General features: G+C 45.7%; 1 protein-coding gene across 7 annotated transcripts in view; it reads right to left on the bottom strand.

Moving 5' to 3' along the window:
• LOC139540204 (homeodomain-interacting protein kinase 2-like) overlaps positions 1-18,097 on the bottom strand; it is a 95,175-nt gene that overhangs the window by 11,979 nt on the left and 65,099 nt on the right. For 5 of the 7 annotated variants that reach the window (XM_071343828.1, XM_071343826.1, XM_071343827.1 and 2 more), the window contains exons 4-9: positions 17,877-17,999; positions 14,056-14,154; positions 6,977-7,155; positions 6,522-6,684; positions 2,897-3,119; positions 1,745-1,866 (exon numbers count right to left, since the gene is read on the bottom strand). In XM_071343828.1, coding sequence (XP_071199929.1) covers positions 1,745-1,866; positions 2,897-3,119; positions 6,522-6,684; positions 6,977-7,155; positions 14,056-14,154; positions 17,877-17,999 — 909 coding nt within the window. The remainder of the gene's footprint in view (positions 1-1,744; positions 1,867-2,896; positions 3,120-6,521; positions 6,685-6,976; positions 7,156-14,055; positions 14,155-17,876; positions 18,000-18,097) is intronic. The other 2 variants (XM_071343829.1, XM_071343825.1) reach the window with 1 other exon arrangement.

Genomic DNA, 18,097 nt, shown 5'->3' with positions numbered 1-18,097 from the left:
GGTGAAGGGGGAGGGAGGCATCTTTAGGTCAACAAAACATGACCGGGCTGTGGATGGATAAAGGACACAGGCACATCCAATGGAAAAGCACGAAAACCCGGCCAATAGAAGACAACCTAAGCCACTTGCAGACTCCCTTTACATATCCCATGGTTAAATTCACATCTCAACTCCTTTTATCAACATGCCAGAACCCATTAAGAGCCACTAATACTTCCATCGCCTTCTCTCCACCCCTCTATCTCTTCATCCATCCTGCTCACTCCATTCCTGGCAGTATGCATTCCTCTCTCGCCGGGCGTCTGTGTTGTGTAATCGGCCTGTCTGCCCCTAACCCGGTTAAGAGGCCCTTTTCTTTTCTTCCCAGGCCCATCACCCCAGCAGCAGCGGTGCTAGCTAGTTCCCTGCTTCCCAACAACAACCTCCTCTCCCCGAGGAAAAAACCCTTTGTCACCTTAGGGCCCTGAAAGCCCTGGCTCTCACTCCCCAATTGTTTCCAAATTTTCTGCATTCCTGATCCAGATAAAGGTCCTGCCTGGCTGCCTGCCTGGGGCCCTCCTCCACAGCTCCACCACCCAGCCTCAGCTCTGCTCTACAGACACCCAGGGAGATTGAGCCCAACCTGGGCCGAGGGTGGGCTGCGGCTGCAGAAAGGCCTGAAGGCTAAACCCACCCACACCCACTAGAGACCTCCCAGAACAAAGGGAATGAGGGATTTAGATCCAGTACTTCCACATATTGGATGTGCTACTGGTCTGTATAAACGGCATGCTTTGTACTGTAGAAATTAATATACTGTGAAATATTTTATGAAAGCTTCTTTTGAGGCAGTCTTTCAGAATGAATGCTAAAAATTAAGTTAATGCTATAGGGTATAGGGTGACCTTTGTAGCCTTCTGGAGTTGAGCGAACCCCTCAAAACCCTCAAGCGTTTCCTAATCTGTCCCTCTCTTCTGAGGCCTATAATTCCAGAGCGCCTGACTTGGAAGCAGCCCTAAAGCTAATCATCATTTGGAATCTGACAGATTAGTCTTCTACACAGCACAGAGAGCCTCGCTAGTTGGCTACTGCATGATTAACAAGAGATAAGTGAACCCTTCTTACTCCTAGGACTTTAAAGCGCTTATGGAAATTTCCAGAAACCAGAGGGGGAGGTGGCCTACTGCTCCACTTTACTACTTTATAGTCTATTGTAGGAATAATGCATGGGTATGTATGTTCTTTCAAACGACTGTACATTAGCTGGTAAACCTACTACAGCTCCACTGCTAAGGGTTTTAGTGAGAACTCTGAACGCGAACAAACAAATTCTCCCTCTTGTTCATCAAACCATGGCAGCCTCTTCCTCTTAGGAGAAAGGGAGGGTGGGAGGACACTAGAAACAGGGTTTAACTCACTCAGGCAAAGCAGCTACCAGCAGGGGCAGAAGGATCACAAGAACACACAGACTGACTCCCTGCCTTGATCAAAGGCTAGCCTGTTACACTGATGTAGGTAAAGGATACAGAGGTACGGCCTGACATTTCCAAAGTAGCTTTCATCAACAAAAGCATACAAAAGACCCTTTTAGCCATATGTGTGTTTAGGGAGACATTCATGTCTCCCAGTAAATAGAATAGGTTCAGTGTATTGTGCACCTCAGGGAAACAAAGATGAGCTATCATTATGAGTTCAGAGATGCAATTAAGGGCCTATATGTGGGCCCCCTGATCTCCACGACGACCGCCGCGTCACTACTCCCTACCTGTGTCAACAGGCCTGGCTGGATCTGCAGCGGCTGAGCACCGGGGGCCTGCGTCACTATAGGAACGGCGCTCTCCATCCGCACAGAGTAGCCTGTGTGCTTGGACGGGGAAGCCTGCAGCCCTGAGGACACACACAACAACATAGATGAGGTCAACAACAACAATACTCCACGTGTCACACAAAAAGGCCTGCACCCTGGAAGAAACGATGATGGCAAAATTGTTAAAGAAAATGTTTCATTTCAAAACAGTTTTTTAGTTTATAGTGATACTGTACTCAATTACTGATTCAGCTTGAAAACATTAAGTTAGTAATGACAACATAAATGCTATCTATATAACCCTTGGTTGAGTGGAGCAAACAGGAAATGGAAATTCTTATCCGCCGTTCCACAGAAACCCCCCCAAAAAGAACGTTTCTTTCAGTCTTAAAACCTCATAAACAGAGGTTAGACCAGAGCGGTGGTTCAAAAGCATCAATCATAGATAAATGCATTTTTATATGACTAATTAGCTCATAAATGTATCACAGCATATCTCTTAAACATGAAGACTGCCGTTGCCTTGGGGGGTCAGTGGAAGTTACAGAACAAAAGGTCTACACAGCCAGTGGTGTGCAGTGCCTGCTCACAGCTTGATAAGCCCTTCTCTCTTCAGGAGAAAAACAAAACTCCCTAGTGCCAGACAGTGCTGATCTAGTCTACTGAAACTGACTGAGCCTTTGACAGGCAGTGTTTGAAATAGGTGCCGTTACTCATTTTGGGTGCCGGTACTGTTTATATTTACTTTTGAGCTAATATTCTATAAGATGAATAGAAGCTCAAGCAGTAGAACATTTGAGGTGCCGGTACTCAGCTCCAGTGAGCTCCTGCCCAAGTCAAGCACTGTTGGCTATAGAAAGGCTTATAGAGGCTATTTTAATTCACTCATTTAGCATTTATGTATACAGGTAATCCTGTTGCAATCTTTTATCTTTCTGATGTTTTTTCAATGTAAACCTGTTCCAAGATGGTGGCAAACAATCCATCGTTACAGACACCTAACCACTGATACAGGACCAATGCTTAAGGTTAAGCTCAGGGATAGAGGAAGCTGATCCTAGATCTGTGGCCTTTTTACACAGCATACACTGTGTTGGTTTAATCTCTTACCTTGGAAGCCTGGTGGACAGACGATGAGGGCCTGCTGGAAGGGGTCAGGCCGGGCAGGACAGAGTTGAGTGGCCCCGGGCTGCAGGGGCATGCTCCTTTGTGCCACGGCAGCCATGGAGGCCGCGGACGGCTGGTAGAGTGCAGATGGGTAGTTTAGTATGGAGACTTCGGGGTTGGCAAGGGAAAGGGTGGCACTGGTGGTGGAGGGAGCTAGGTTGGTGGCCTAAAGGAACAATGGGATCGAAAACAAAAAGCCATGAGGAAAGGCTGGGTGGTGGTGGTAAGCTCAAAAGGTTCTGAAGGTTGGTGGGTTGCTGGGGGGGATACTATCATAACTCATCGCAACATAAAATATCATTGTCATTTATTTATTATGCGTTAGATGTCTTAATGGTACATTGGTAATACATTCAAACAGAGGGAAAAATTAGGGCATTGTAATATATCTCCGAATATTATAAATAGTGTGATATTTCTCAGCCTGTGTCCGACAGCTTTAATGTACTGTGCATGCTGCATTTCAGTGAAAAGAGTGAGAGAACCCAGAGAAAGAGAGAAATAGAGTATGTGATGGAAAGAGAGAATCAATGTGACAAATCACTTCCATCACCAACCTATTATTTGATAGTGCTGTAATTACTGTACATAAACAGTACATTGAGCCGCAGAGGATTATTTGTCCATACTGTACATGTACATACACACATACTGTTAGAACTGCCACAAGTATGCATGTCAATGGAGATTCTCTCAATGTATTGTGTACACAACTAAATATCCACATACATGTACATACACACTCAGAGGCTTCAATGAAGCACTATAGGAACCAAACAGAAACACTCTGATCTGGGTTGTATTCATAAGGCACCAAACAGATGAAACTGGACTGAAACAAAGAGGGACTACCTGAGCTGGTCCAATAAGAAGCACTTGTTTTTGTTTTCCGTTGCAAAACGTTTTGCTACATTTTGCTACAGTGAGCCTAATGAATAAAACCCAGGTTAGAGGAGACTGATATAGAGACGAGACAAAAAGACAAATCCTTTTTCCTCCCAGTGTCTTTGTCCTCCCTCTGGCTACACAACATTATGTCTCAACGGACCCAAATAATCCTGGACCCAGTACTCAAGACACGCAATTATCTCTGTGAAGGGTCAACATTGAAAGAGCCAACTGGATTCCTAAGTGACAGAATCGAGGCTTATGCAATGCTCTTAAAATGCAAATGTTGCCAAAGTCTAATAATGAGCAGAGTAGTTGCTGGGCAAACTGACATTTTGTCTCTCGGCTTCACTATCTTGACTCCACATCTCTATCCTTGAGCAGACATATTTCAAAAGATGTCAAGCACTTGCTAATTGCGTGAACTGCTGTAAACCTGGGTCGTATTCATTAGGGCATACCGTAACAAAACGGTTTGCAACGGACAACGAAAACGAGGGTTCTTAATAGACAAGTTCAGGTAGTCCCTCCCTGTTTTAGTCTGTTTTCTTCTGTTTGGTACCTAATCAATACGACCTTGGACATGGGGAGATCATCAATGAGGCCTAAGTAAGGCTTAAAGATAGCTTTGATAGGAACAAATGCTTTTAAAGACACCCAGTGCGCTCAGGTCTTAACTCAAATACTATTTGTTCGACAACACCCGGATTAATTAGCGTCTTTTCATTAAGCCTGAGTGGTTGAAAATTCAGAGACGGCACGTTCATTTTTCATTTTGCACATCTTAGCAAGCTCGATGAGCACCAGGGGAGAGGAGTTAATCAATATGCAAGTGTGGCATTTATCATACACAACACAGAGAGAGCCTGCAAATAAAAAACTCAAAGACATTTCAATGTTCTCCGGCTAAATAAATCACTTACTTAGCGCTGCTCATACCACACAGAACCAAGTTGCTCTGATGGCGAAGTAGAAAAATGAGCGTTAAGCTATTTATTACAGCGCAGTCTGGGTTTTACCCCGTTCTGCACAGAGTGGGTTCTGTGCCTGTCAATATGTTTAGTGATAAAGAACACTGTTTGCCAGAAAAAACGAGAGCTGCAAATCTAATTCAGCACAATCTGAAAAATGTAAGTATGCAGCCATTTCATGATTCCAGGAGAAGCAGAAAGTCAGCAGTTTAGAGTCACATACACCCCACAAAGCCCTACGTGCTGAAGCTCCAAAGGCAAAATGAAGAGAAACAGGAGGAGGAGAGGAGGAAGAGGAGGAAGCCCGCTGGTGGGATATTGAAGGCCTGAAAAGCGCTAAACTGCAAGCCAAGCAGGAAGTGTAAGTTTGTCATGTATCTCTTCAGCAGTTTGTGACAGTCCCCAATGAGCCTGAGGCACAGACAGACACCTAGCTTGGCTGTCTTGGCCTTAATATGCTCCTTTAGCGTTCTACTATAGGGAGTGTTTTCTTGCAAATGGTCAATGCATTGCTTTCAAATAAAGAGATGTGGGCTGATTGTGCGTACTGTGCTGTGTAAAGTGTTAGCCTGAAAAAACACACTAACCAAGCCATCTAGCGGTTGCCCAGCAAACGGGACGTCCTGAGGATATTAGGTGACGTTCCCATTAGGTCCCTTAAGGGTTTCGGCGCAACGTTATCCCTCTGGCGTTCCGAGAACGTTCTAAGAACATTTGTGATAGTGCCAAGGGAACGTTCTCTGGGGGACCTTTGTCTACTTCCCTGTAAGTTCCCAGGACGTCACTGAGGACCATGTAAGGACCTTATTAGGACGTTCTCAGAACCATTCTACCTGCGTTTTTTATTGAAAGTCAACAGTGTTCTTTTTTGCTTCAGTAGTGACCAGCGGCGTGAAACTATAGTTTTCCTTCACTCAAAATAAATCAGTGCAATTTTTTTTCCAAAAATAGCTTAATTTTAATCAGAAAAGTGTAACGCTATTTGGCTAGCAGCCACACATAATTAAATTAGCTTACAAGGTCTTTTTTGCTAAAATAATGCATGGCCATCAAATTTCTAATGTTTATCGTAGAAAGAATTTCGCCAGCTACATTTCCTGATGTTTTGATGAAGTCAATCTTGCAGGGACAAACTGGGGACTAGACAAAATCTCCAGGGGACCATGACAGAATGTCCCAAAGAACATCGAATAAAACCCACCTCGGGACAAACCGGGAACTAGACAAAATCTCCAGGGGACCATGACAGAATGTCCCAAAGAACATCGAATAAAACCCACCTCGAGACAAACCGGGAACTAGACAAAATCTCCAGGGGACCATGACAGAATGTACCAAAGAACATCGAATAAAACCCACCTCGAGACAAACCGGGAACTAGACAAGGGGATCATGACAGAACGTCTCAAAGAATGTCCTCTGGGACGTCCCCGGGACGAGCCGGGAACTAGACGAAACCCCCAGGGGACCATGACACAATGTCCTGACGACTTTAACAGACCATTTCGTTACATCCCGGGGACGTCCTAATGACACATTGTTTGCAGTGTGTATTGCACACGGGTAGTAGTGCATACGCTTCATTACTGCATTAGCTTGCTACATGTCCTGGTTATGGATAGTGCTGGTCACCACCGACAGTAGCTGAGGTTGTATGAATTGTGAGGTGTATGTGAAGTAAAATCCTCCACACTGTGCACAGTAGGTACCTGGCTGTGCACAGTGTTGAGCTGGTTGTTGAAGGTCATGGTGAGGTTGGTAGAGGTGCTGGGGGCCACGTGGGTGATGAAGGGGGTCTTGCTCTGGTTGACCGTGTCGTACATGCCCACACGACGCTTACAGATGTCCATGTTCTGGAAGCAGGACTTGACACTGGAGTGAGAGAAGAGAGAGAAGAGAGAGAGAGAGAGAGAGAGAGAGAGAGAGAGAGAGAGAGAGAGAGAGAGAGAGAGAGAGAGAGAGAGAGAGAGAGAGAGAGAGAGAGAGAGAGAGAGAGAGAGAGAGAGAGAGAGAGAGAGAGAGAGAGAGAGAGAGAGAGAGAGGTGAGTATGAGCCTGCCTCATTTCGATTTAGTTCAGTTACTAGGCTACTTTTTGCCCAGTTATCTTCTCGCTATCTAACTATCTCCATGAGATACGGGGTGGAATCTCTCGAATAGACGTACTGTGTGCTGTGGGGGAGGAGGTGAGTCATGGTTACGAAGGGATGATTGAGGGTCTCGATGGGGGTGATCCTTTTGTCCGCGTCGATTGTCAGCATCTTGGTCAACAAGTCGATGAACTCTCTCCTGTCTGCCTTCTCCGCGAGCATGTCACTACCCTCCAGATCTGTCGTCATATTCACCTGCAGACAGACAACATACAGAATAAGCATTAGCGATTAGCATTTCGGAGGGACATTTTCAGACCTTAAAGGGGCAATCTGCAGTTCAAACAATAACAAAGCCTGACCCAAACACTGATATGGTAAATAGCTGAAGGATGGGGCTGGAGAAATGTAACTGCTCTTAAATTCATAGACAGAGTTATAGATGCAAGGACTGACCTTCAAAATGACATTTTTTAACCATATTTTGAGGCTATAGAGGGGTTGTTTACAATCATTTTGTTGATAAACAAAGGAGTAAAACAAGCTCATATTTGGGTAAGATGGGGTAAGATAATTTAACTAAGCTCATAAGTTTAACTAAGCTTATAAGTTATAGCCTTCAAGAATCAATGGGTATATATCATACATTTAAAAGTCAAAAAATGGATGTAGCAATCGCAGATTTCCCCTGATCTTAAAGTGTTTATTGAGGCTGTGTCTGAAATGGCACCCTATTCTGTATATAGTGCATTACTTTCGGCACCCTATTCTGTATATAGTGCATTACTTTCGGCACCCTATTCTGTATATAGTGCGCTACTTTTGACTAGAGCCCTATGGGAATACTGTGCCATTTCAGAGGCAGCCTGTACTATTGCTGCGAACGACAGGAAAAACACTGCTGCCTTTCCCATGGATAGAACTATTTATAAACACACATGAAGGCTTCATCAGTTAGGGTGTCAACATCAGTGTCACAGCGCATAGTGATACCCTTGCACCTTACTGACATTACAAACATTTACACTGGTATTCATAGAAAAGAACGGAGCCGCTTCAAAACTCCACTGGCGCCGTCGCTGAGATTTTTATCTACTGCTGAGAAGCAAAATAAACGAAGAATTAACCCGATATGTGTTGCCGTTTGCTTATTAAAAGAGGGTAAGGGGAGGTAGAGGGGAAGGTAGAGGCTGAGGGGGAGGTAAAGGCTAAGGCAGAGGGGGAAAGTAGGAGGGGGAGGTAGAGGCTGGGGCAGAGGGGGAGGTAGAGGTAGAGGCAGAGGGGGATGTAGAGGCTGGGGGGGAGGTAGAGGAAGAGGGGGAGGTAAAGGCTAAGGCAGAGGGGGAAAGTAGGAGGGGGAGGTAGAGGCTGGGGCAGAGGGGGAGGTAGAGGTAGAGGCAGAGGGGGAGGTAGAGGCTGAGGCAGAGGGGGAGGTAGAGGCTGAGGCAGAGGGGGAGAGGAGGAGGGGGAGGTAGAGGCTGGGGGGGAGGTAGAGGAAGAGGGGGAGGTAGAGGCTGAGGCAAAGGGGGAGATAGAGATAGAGGCAGAGGGGTAGGGAGAGGTGGAGGCAGAGGGGGAGGTAGAAGCTGAGGGGGAGGTAGAGGCTGAGGGAGAGGGGGAGGTAGAGGTGGAGGTAGAGGTGGAGGCAGAGGGGGAGATAGAAGCTGAGGGGGAGGTAGAGGCTGAGGGAGAGGGGGAGGTAGAGGGGGAGGTAGAGGCTGAGGCAAAGGGGGAGATAGAGATAGAGGGGGAGGTAGAGGCTGAGGCAGAGGGGCTGAGGAGGAGGGGGAGGTAGAGGCTGAGGGGGAGGTAGAAGCTGAGGCAGAGGGTGAAAGGAGGAGGAGGAGGGGGAGGTAGAGGCTGGGGCAGAGGGGGAGGTAGAGGCTGAGGCAGAGGGGCTGAGGAGGAGGGGGAGGTAGAGGCTGAGGGGGAGGTAGAAGCTGAGGCAGAGGGTGAAAGGAGGAGGAGGAGGGGGAGGTAGAGGCTGGGGCAGAGGGGGAGGTAGAGGCTGAGGCAGAGGCAGAGGGGGAGAGGAGGGGGAGGTAGAGGCTGAGGGGGAGGTAGAGGTAGAGACAGAGGGGGAGGTAGAGGCTGAGGCAGAGGGGGAGGTAGAGGAAGAGGGGAGGTAGAGGCTGAGGCAAAGGGGGATATAGAGATAGAGGCAGAGGCAGAGGGGGAGGGAGAGGTAGAGGCAGAGGGGGAGGTAGAAGCTGAGGCAGAGGGGGGGTAGAGGTAGAGGCAGAGGGGGAGGTAGAAGCTGAGGCAGAGGGGGGGTTGAGGTAGAGGCAGAGGCAGAGTTAGAGATAGGGGGGAGGTATAAACTGAGGCAGAGCCGCTCTGGAGCAGCCCACAGCCTTCAGTGGCATGTCTGAGTTGGGGGGACAGGGACACAGACGGGGACAAGCGTGCTTGTTTATTGCGATTGCTATGCTGAGATAGCGGGCCCGTTTTTCATAAAGATACAGCTTACCTATAGCCCTGCTTCAGGGGCTATCTGATGTACTGCCAGTCAACGCCAAACAATATGATTGAGTTCTCGTTCCTACGCAAGTTATTCAGGCTCCGTCCCTAACCCCTCCCTGCCTCGCACATCTCCACTCGCCGTGATAAAGGAATCATCTCTGGAATGAGGTGGGGAAAATAATCACGCTGTCCTCTGCGAGAGGGAAAAATTACTTTGGGAAACGCACTCAGTCGAATTGCGAATGTGTCGCCTTGCCTATGTATGTGTACGGAGGCAATCTAACTCCATACTAGCATTGTAGCACAGCAGAAATGTACAGTATATATGTTAATGTTACGGAGAACAGCATGCATTCTATTGTAGTGAATTGATTGAATGCCGAGCCATAGCAAGACCTCTCTATGAGTATGCTAGATCATAAAGTCAAAGAGCAGCAAAGCAGTAGAATACTTTTAGTATAATCATCACTTCTCTTTATCCTGCCCACAACACAAAAAGCTCTGAAATTGAGCATAGTCCTATTATACACTGAACAAAAATATAAACGCAACATGTAAAGTGTTGGTCCCATGTTTCATGAGCTGAAATAATATTTTCCATAAGCACAAATATTATTTATCTCAAATATTGTGCACACATTTGTTTACATCCCAGTTAGTGAGCCTTTCTCTTTTGCCAATATATCCATCCAGCTGACAGCTGTGGCATATCAAGAATGATCATTACACAGGTGCACCTTGTGCTTGGGACAATAAAAAGCCCCTCTAAAATGTGCAGGTTTGTCACACAACACAATGCCACAGATGTCTCAAGTTTTGAGGGAGCCTGCAATTGGCATGCTGACTGCATGAATTTCCACCAGAGTTGTAGCCAAATAATTAAAATTGTATTTCTCTGTAAGCCTCCAACGTCATTTTATTCGAGAATATGTCAGTATGTCCAACAGGCCTCACAACAGCAGGCCACGTGTAACCACGCCAGCCCAGGACCTCCACATCCGGCATCTTCAACCAGCGGGATCGTCTGAGACCAGCCACCCGGACAGTTGATGAAATTGTGGGTTTGCACAACCGAAGAATTTCTGCACAAACTGTCAGAAACCATCTCAGGGAAGCTCATCTGCATGCTTGTTGACCTCACTAGGGTCTTGACCTGACTGCGGTTCAGCGTCGTAACAGACTTCAGTGGGCAAATACTCACCTTCGATGTCTACTGGCACACTGGAGAAGTGTGCACTTCACGGATGAATCCCAGTTTCAACTGTACCGGGCAGTATGGCGTCGTTTGAGCGAGGGGTTTGCTGATGTCAACGTTATGAACAGAGTGCAACATTGCTGGTGGAGGGGGGGTTATGGTATGGTCAGGCATAAGCTACGGACAACAAACACAATTGCATTCTATCGATGGCAATTTGAATGCACAGAGATACCGTGACGAGATCCTGAGGCCCATTGTCGTGCCATTAACCGCAGCCATCACCTCATGTTTCAGTATGATAAGGCACGGCACCATGTCGCAAGGATCTGTACACAATTTCTGGAAGCTGAAAATGTCCCAGTTCTTCCATGGCCTGCATACTCACCAGACATGTCACCCATTGAGCACGTTTGGGATGCCCTGGATCGACGTGTACAACAGTGCGTTCCAGTTCCCAACAATATCCAGCAACTACGCACAGCCATTGAAGAGGAATGGGAAAACATTCCACAGGCCACAATCAACAGCCTGATCAACTCTATGTGAAGGAGACGTGTCACGCTGCATGAGGCAAATGGTGGTCACACCAGATACTGGTATTCTGGTCCACGTCCCTACCTATTTTTTAAGGTATCTGTGACCAACAGATGCATATCTGTATTCCCAGTCATGTGAAATCCATAGATCAGGGCCTAATGAATTTATTTAAATTAACTGATTTCCTTATATGAACTGTAACTCAGTAAAATCTTTGAAATTGTTGCATGTTGTGTTTCTATCTTTGTTCAGTGTAGTTTACATGACGAGTGCAGTGTCTGTATATGCATGTCAATGGATATTTCTGGCCTCAGAGACATTATATCATGGAAATAGAATCTAGAATCTAGTAACTCCCGAGGACCTACGACATGGCACTCCAGAACACGAGGACACGACAGCAGATGTTATTATAGAAATATCATCTAGAATCTAGTGCGTCTATTTCTATGCTGAGGAGCTGTGACATGACATGGCACTGGAGAACACGAGGACACGACAGCAGATGTCCAAGCAGCACTGGGACACATCCGGCTGCCTGTGCCTGAGGAGAGGTGGAGTTAACCATGCAAGACTATGATGTGTACAGAACAACCTCACAACCCTAGTATAGAATATCAGGTTTAATGTTGGACAACTAACAGCATCCCATCTGAGTTGAGGTCAGTAATATTACTTAGAGGAAAGGAAGAGTAGTTAGTAGTAGTGAAACTGAATGTGAGGAGCTTGTCTTTCGGCCACTGCTTCACTGTCAGCAATTGCTACTGTAAAGTCATGCTGGGTCGCAGAGTTGTGTGTGGGGAAAACACAGCCACGACTAAAATGTCTTGGCCTCTGTCTATCTAGTTCTCCATTCAGGCTGCATCCAGTTTAGCTAGTGCTAACTAGAGATCAAATGGAGATGGGTCCTCCAGAACTTTAAGCTCTCCCCACATTTCCCAAGACAGTGTGGAAGCAACAAGAATGTCACCATTGGCAGACGGCAGACGTCCCAGTAATCAACCCAAGTCTCTCTCTCCAGTCCCTCTGTGCCTTCAGATATGATCCATTATACAAATGAAGACAGATGTCCACACTGCTAACTTATTTATCTGGCCCTAGATTCTGACTCGGCCTGAGCTCTTCTCCCAATTAGGACTGGGCTCCTCTTTTTACTTTCTGTTTCTTTTAGTAACCTGTGTGTGTGTGTGTGTGCCTGCCTACCTGTGCGTCAGTGGAGGCTGCTTAGAGGATGGCTCATAATAATGGCTAGAGTGGCGCGAATGGAATACCTGGAAACCATGGAAACCACGTGTTTGATGTATTTGATACCATTCCACTGATTCCGCTCCAGTCATTACCCACGAGCCCGTTATCCCCAATTAAGGTGCTACCACAACCTCTTGTGCTGTGTGTGTGTTTGTGTGTGTGTGTTGGATGGGGTCCTGGCATGTTGATTTCATTAGACCAGTGTTGTGTGTCTGGGAGTAGGAGCAGCTTGGAGGTATGGCCTCCTAAACTAACCAAGGCAGAGGCACTAACTTCACCGAGCACCACTTCCGCTGGGCCTGCACACTATGCCAGACATGGAGCACTCTGGCTGGGCACTGGGTCAACTCTAATAGTCCAGATGGGACATCAGTGAAGTGAACAATTGTAGGTCCGCATGAGGTGGACGACCCCAAGGGCTTAACGTGCCAGACGATTTGTTTGTGTGTGTGTGTGTGTGTGTGTGTGTGTGTGTGTGTGTGTGTGTGTGTGTGTGTGTGTGTGTGTGTGTGTGTGTGTGTGTGTGTGTGTGTGTGTGTGTGTGTGTGTGTGTGTGTGTGTGGTGTACGGCGCAAACTGCAATCAGATTGCAGACCTCAAGTCATATTTTACCTGACTTAATCTGTCATGTACCTTGACAGCTTTTTATCCTCCCCTCAAGGAACAAGACATTTTAGATGCCTGGGAAATGTATCACGGTTTCCATCATTACCGGTATGTACGCTACAATATGTGTGCTGTTAAAACTAGTATGTTTGGGCGGGTGACAGTGAGAACAAAATATGGGCAGAGACACTATCGTATCATCATCTGCAAAATGTCATAGGTCTGTGTCAACTTTCCCACCGCAATCGGAATGAGAGTTGGGGAGAGGAGACATGTTATGAGAAGGATCACATAAGATATAAGCCGTTTGGCGACAGTGCTTTTCTACACCAGGGTTTAGTTGTATGAGTCACTTCCTGGTTACGTAAACATTGTAATGCATCCTTTCTTTGTTTTACCAAACAAATGGGTTCACAGGTGTTCTCTCTGTAAACGTTGCGCTGGAGAGAGCAGGCTCTTGTTCATTGGGCACCAAACGGAAGAAAACAGACTGAAACAGGCAGGGACTATCTGGACTTGTCCAATAAGAAACACTAATTTAAATTTTTCCTTGTGAAATGTTTTAAAACTATTTCCTAATGAATAAGACCTAGCTAAGGGCTAAAGGCTATTGTCTTGGTTCCCACGCTGCAACTCCTCTAGCCTTCTCTGTCTCGTTGTGTACATGTCCTACACAGACGTGTCCAGTTAGGTGATGGACACAACATTCACCCAGCTTAAATAAGAAAACAAACTACACACAGGAAATACTGTGACTGAGTTGACCAAATGCTCAACTACGATGTCAGCCTGTCGTTTATTAAGCGGTGGTTTTAGAGAAAATAAGAAGACAGAAAATAATCTGAAATGAAGAAGGGTTTCGGTCGGAGCACAGCCAGTTTCATTTCCCCTGTGCGACTGCATATGCAAGGGGCTCCACTGCGTGTGTGTGTGTGTGTGTGTGTGTGTGTGTGTGTGTGTGTGTGTGTGTGTGTGTGTGTGTGTGTGTGTGTGTGTGTGTGTGTGTGTGTGTGTGTGTGTGTGTGTGTGTGTGTGTGTGTGTGTGTGTGTGTGTGTGTGTGTGTGTGTGTGTGCATGCGTGCATGTGTGTGTATTGTATATACAGTGCTCTGAACCTGCGCCATATCGTCCAGGCAGTTGAAGATGTACTTCCGGGCCTCCTTCGACTTGATCGCTGTCTCTCCTTCATGGTCCTCGGGTGTCTGTGGAGACAAGAAACAGATGTTCCATTCAGTTCCCATGAGACTTCCTCTAGTCTCTGAAAATACTCTATTTACATGTCCCTCATTACAGACTATTGTTTATCGGCAGCAGGACTGAGCTAGCTAGCAGGACTGAGCACTATTGTTTATCGGCAGCAGGACTGAGCTAGCTAGCAGGACTGAGCACTATTGTTTATAGGCAGCAGGACTGCGCTAGCTAGCAGGACTGAGCACTATTGTTTATCGGCAGCAGGACTGAGCTAGCTAGCAGGACTGAGCACTATTGTTTATAGGCAGCAGGACTGAGCTAGCTAGCAGGACTGAGCACTATTGTTTATCGGCCGCAGGACTGAGCTAGCTAGCAGGACTGAGCACTATTGTTTATCGGTAGCAGGACTGAGCTAGCTAGCAGGACTGAGCACTATTGTTTATAGGCAGCAGGACTGAGCTAGCTAGCAGGACTGAGCACTATTGTTTATCGGTAGCAGGACTGAGCTAGCTAGCAGGACTGAGCACTATTGTTTATCGGCAGCAGGACTGAGCTAGCTAGCAGTACTGAGCACTATTGTTTATCGGTAGCAGGACTGAGCTAGCTAGCAGGACTGAGCACTATTGTTTATCGGTAGCAGGACTGAGCTAGCTAGCAGGACTGAGCACTATTGTTTATCGGTAGCAGGACTGAGCTAGCTAGCAGGACTGAGCACTATTGTTTATAGGCAGCAGGACTGAGCTAGCTAGCAGGACTGAGCACTATTGTTTATCGGTAGCAGGACTGAGCTAGCTAGCAGGACTGGAAGGAAGGTCGAATCCCTGAGCTGACAAGGTAAAAATCTGTTGTTCTTCCCCTGAACAAGGCAGTTACCCCACTGTTCCCTGGTAGGCTGTCATTGTAAATAAGAATTTGTTCTTAACTGACTTGCCTAGTTAAATAAAATAAAATACACACACAAAATGTGTGTATGGGCAAAAGCAGGGACATACGTGTAAGCATAGAAACACACACACCCACATGTAGTATGTGGACACACACTAATCTTACAGACCTATTATCAGAGGAAAACTCTCTGACCAAACACGATGTATTCGTTTTAATTACAGTATCAGCATTATCACGGCTGCTGTAAAATGGAAATACACGACAAGCCAAGGTCGAAGCGAAGCTTAGCAATCACTCTGACAGGCCTATCCCTGTTTCTGTCTCAGCGAAAGGGAAAAAGTTGCCGGTTACTAGCTATCTGATTTTCCATTGCCAACAACCATGGACAAATATGAGGCTGTAGCCGTGTCCTAATATACAAGGTAATAACTTATCTCTACCTTTTCACACAGTGACAGCCTCTTGTATAACTTAAGAGCACACACACACACACACACACACACACACACACACACACACACACACACACACACACACACACACACACACAACAGACAGGGTGTTATCCTCTATACTTACTGAAAGGTCAACGTTGCAAGGAGCTACACTATTGGATGTCAATGTGGTATGTTGTTGTGCCTCATTTTGTATGAATAAGAACAAAGACATGGGGTGTGTCAGACAATGGCACGTTGGTCAAAAGTTGTGCACTTTATAGGGAGTGAGGTGCCATTTGGGACGGACTTGTGGTGAGTCTCCAAGGAGAGCTGATCAATCTTGGGAGAGAATATTGCTAAGTGCAGTAGAGCGGTGAGGGCGTATATATCCAGCTGAGATATTGGTATTGTGGGGTCAGGATGTTCAATACAGTAAAAATATGTCTGCAGATTCACTGCATGACTCCAAAGTACTCCCAAAGGGGGTAAAATGCTGGTGCTTGAACAGGTCAGCACCTTATTGAGTGGCCTGAATAGAGCAACTTTTTTTTGGAGCCAGCGTTGAGTCTATCCTGTCAATGCCTCACACTGGGTTTCTGTAGCTCGTTTTTTTTTAAACACATTTAATCAGGAGTACCCATTGAGACCATTTACAATGGTGGACTAAGGACAACAATACACCAAATTAAAAATGATAATAAAAATAAAATAAAATAGAATTTACAGAATCAACACTACAGCTTCAAACATCACACATACAATTATTTGCATTAAATCCAAATAGTTGCAATTATCACTAAATTAATTTAACATTAAAGTCCTAAACTGCTCTAGAGACACCAGAGAGTCAAGAGTTTGGTAGGCGTTTCCAAAAATGGGGGCACTGAAACTGAAGGTGGATTTACCTAGATCGTTACGTACTAGTGGAAACTCGAGAGTTAACCATCCCTGTGAACGGGTTGGCTGTCTCATATTTTTTTCATTTTAACAGTGAAGTGAGGTAGGCCGGAAGCTTGTGTAGTAGAGCTTTGTAAACAAAGAGGGAATAATGTAGTGATCTACGGGAGTTTAATGAGGACCAGACAACGTTTTGATACAGGATGCAATGGTGAGTATTACAACTGTCACCTGTTATAAAGCGAAGGGTGCTATGGTAGACAGCATCCGAGGATTTAATAGTAGTGGCTGCTGCATTCCCATAAATGGTGTCCCCATCGTCAAGAACTGGCAGGAAAGTTGACTGTTTAGGCAGAGGCATTAAATCGCAGCTTTTTAACTAGCTCATACGTACGTTTTTTTATAAGTCAAATTATTCTCAATCCAAAAGCCCAGATATTTATAGGCGGGAACCGGCTCGATTAAACAACCACCCAATGCATAAATGTGTAGACCATCTTAATTATTTCTACGAGAATTAGAAAACAGCATACATTTCGTTTTTTCCCCGCATTAATTTATTTTAAATCAACAAGGACTTTCTGCAAGGTGACAAAAATCTAAAATTGCAGCTCCAACAGCCTGGTCAGCCATAGGGGCAATAGCGTTCATAACAGTCTCATCTACATACAGATGAATGTTACAGGTTTTTGCAGAGAGACCAATATGATTTATATAGTATAAATAGTAAAGAGGACACCTTTAGGAATATCGAGGTAACTTGACCTGACACCATCAGAAAAAACACATTGTGTCCTGTCTGACTTGCACGACGCCTGGTCGAGGCCCATTGCAGACAACCTTTGAATGAGTAGGGGATGGTCGACAATCTCAAGCCTTGAAAAGGTCTATAAATATGGCAGATTCCTATGATCTAAGCAATTTAATATATAATGTAAGTGTAGATGCTGAAACTGTGCTCTAAAACCAGACTGGTACACATTAAGAGTATAATTCAAAGAGCAAAAAATGTTATTAGCTGAGAGTTTGCCAGTGATTCTAATAATTTTGCAAGGCAAGATAGTTTAGAAATTGGGCGGTAGTTATCTAGGTCAGAAGGAACTCCAGCTTTGTGAAGGGGGAAGACAGGTCTTAGGGATATCACCAGAAGCAATTGTTTAATAAAAAATCTAGGTCAAAGGTTCTACAATGAGGGGGGCAGAAAGCTGCAGTAGGAAGGGATCAAGCCAATCAGCTCCTGAGGAGTTTTTCACATACATTTATTGCAAGGCACTTAATACATCATTGACATACTGGGTAGGTCACTTGGTGGGCAAATACAGTTTTACATGATCGACTCCACTGAAACCCAACTCCTCTTTTGATGTGTATGGAGAGTTTTGACCCGACAACAGGGCAATCGTAATTAGTGTTTCTCAATGTGTGTGTGTGTGTGTGTGTGTGTGTGTGTGTGTGTGTGTGTGTGTGTGTGTGTGTGTGTGTGTGTGTGTGTGTCTGTAATAGAGGCCTACCTTCAGTCTCCACAGGGGGTAGTTGGTAGAGTCTGTGACTCGGTTGAAGAACCTAGTAGTCTTAGTCCCTGCACTCAGGAGGAACTCCGCGGGCAGCCCCTGTGTCTGAGAGATGTACCGGATCTACAGGAGGACGAGGAGAAAATATCAAATAACACATCAACTTTTCATTCAGAGTTTCAAACACAATCAGCCAAACAGCATTCAAATGCAGACGTGCA

Source organism: Salvelinus alpinus, chromosome 15 (genome assembly GCF_045679555.1).
Source record: "Salvelinus alpinus chromosome 15, SLU_Salpinus.1, whole genome shotgun sequence".
In the NCBI taxonomy this organism is placed as follows: Eukaryota; Metazoa; Chordata; class Actinopteri; order Salmoniformes; family Salmonidae; genus Salvelinus; species Salvelinus alpinus.
The sequence above is the reverse complement of the archived record's forward strand: the minus strand, read 5'-3'. Positions and strand labels throughout refer to the sequence as shown.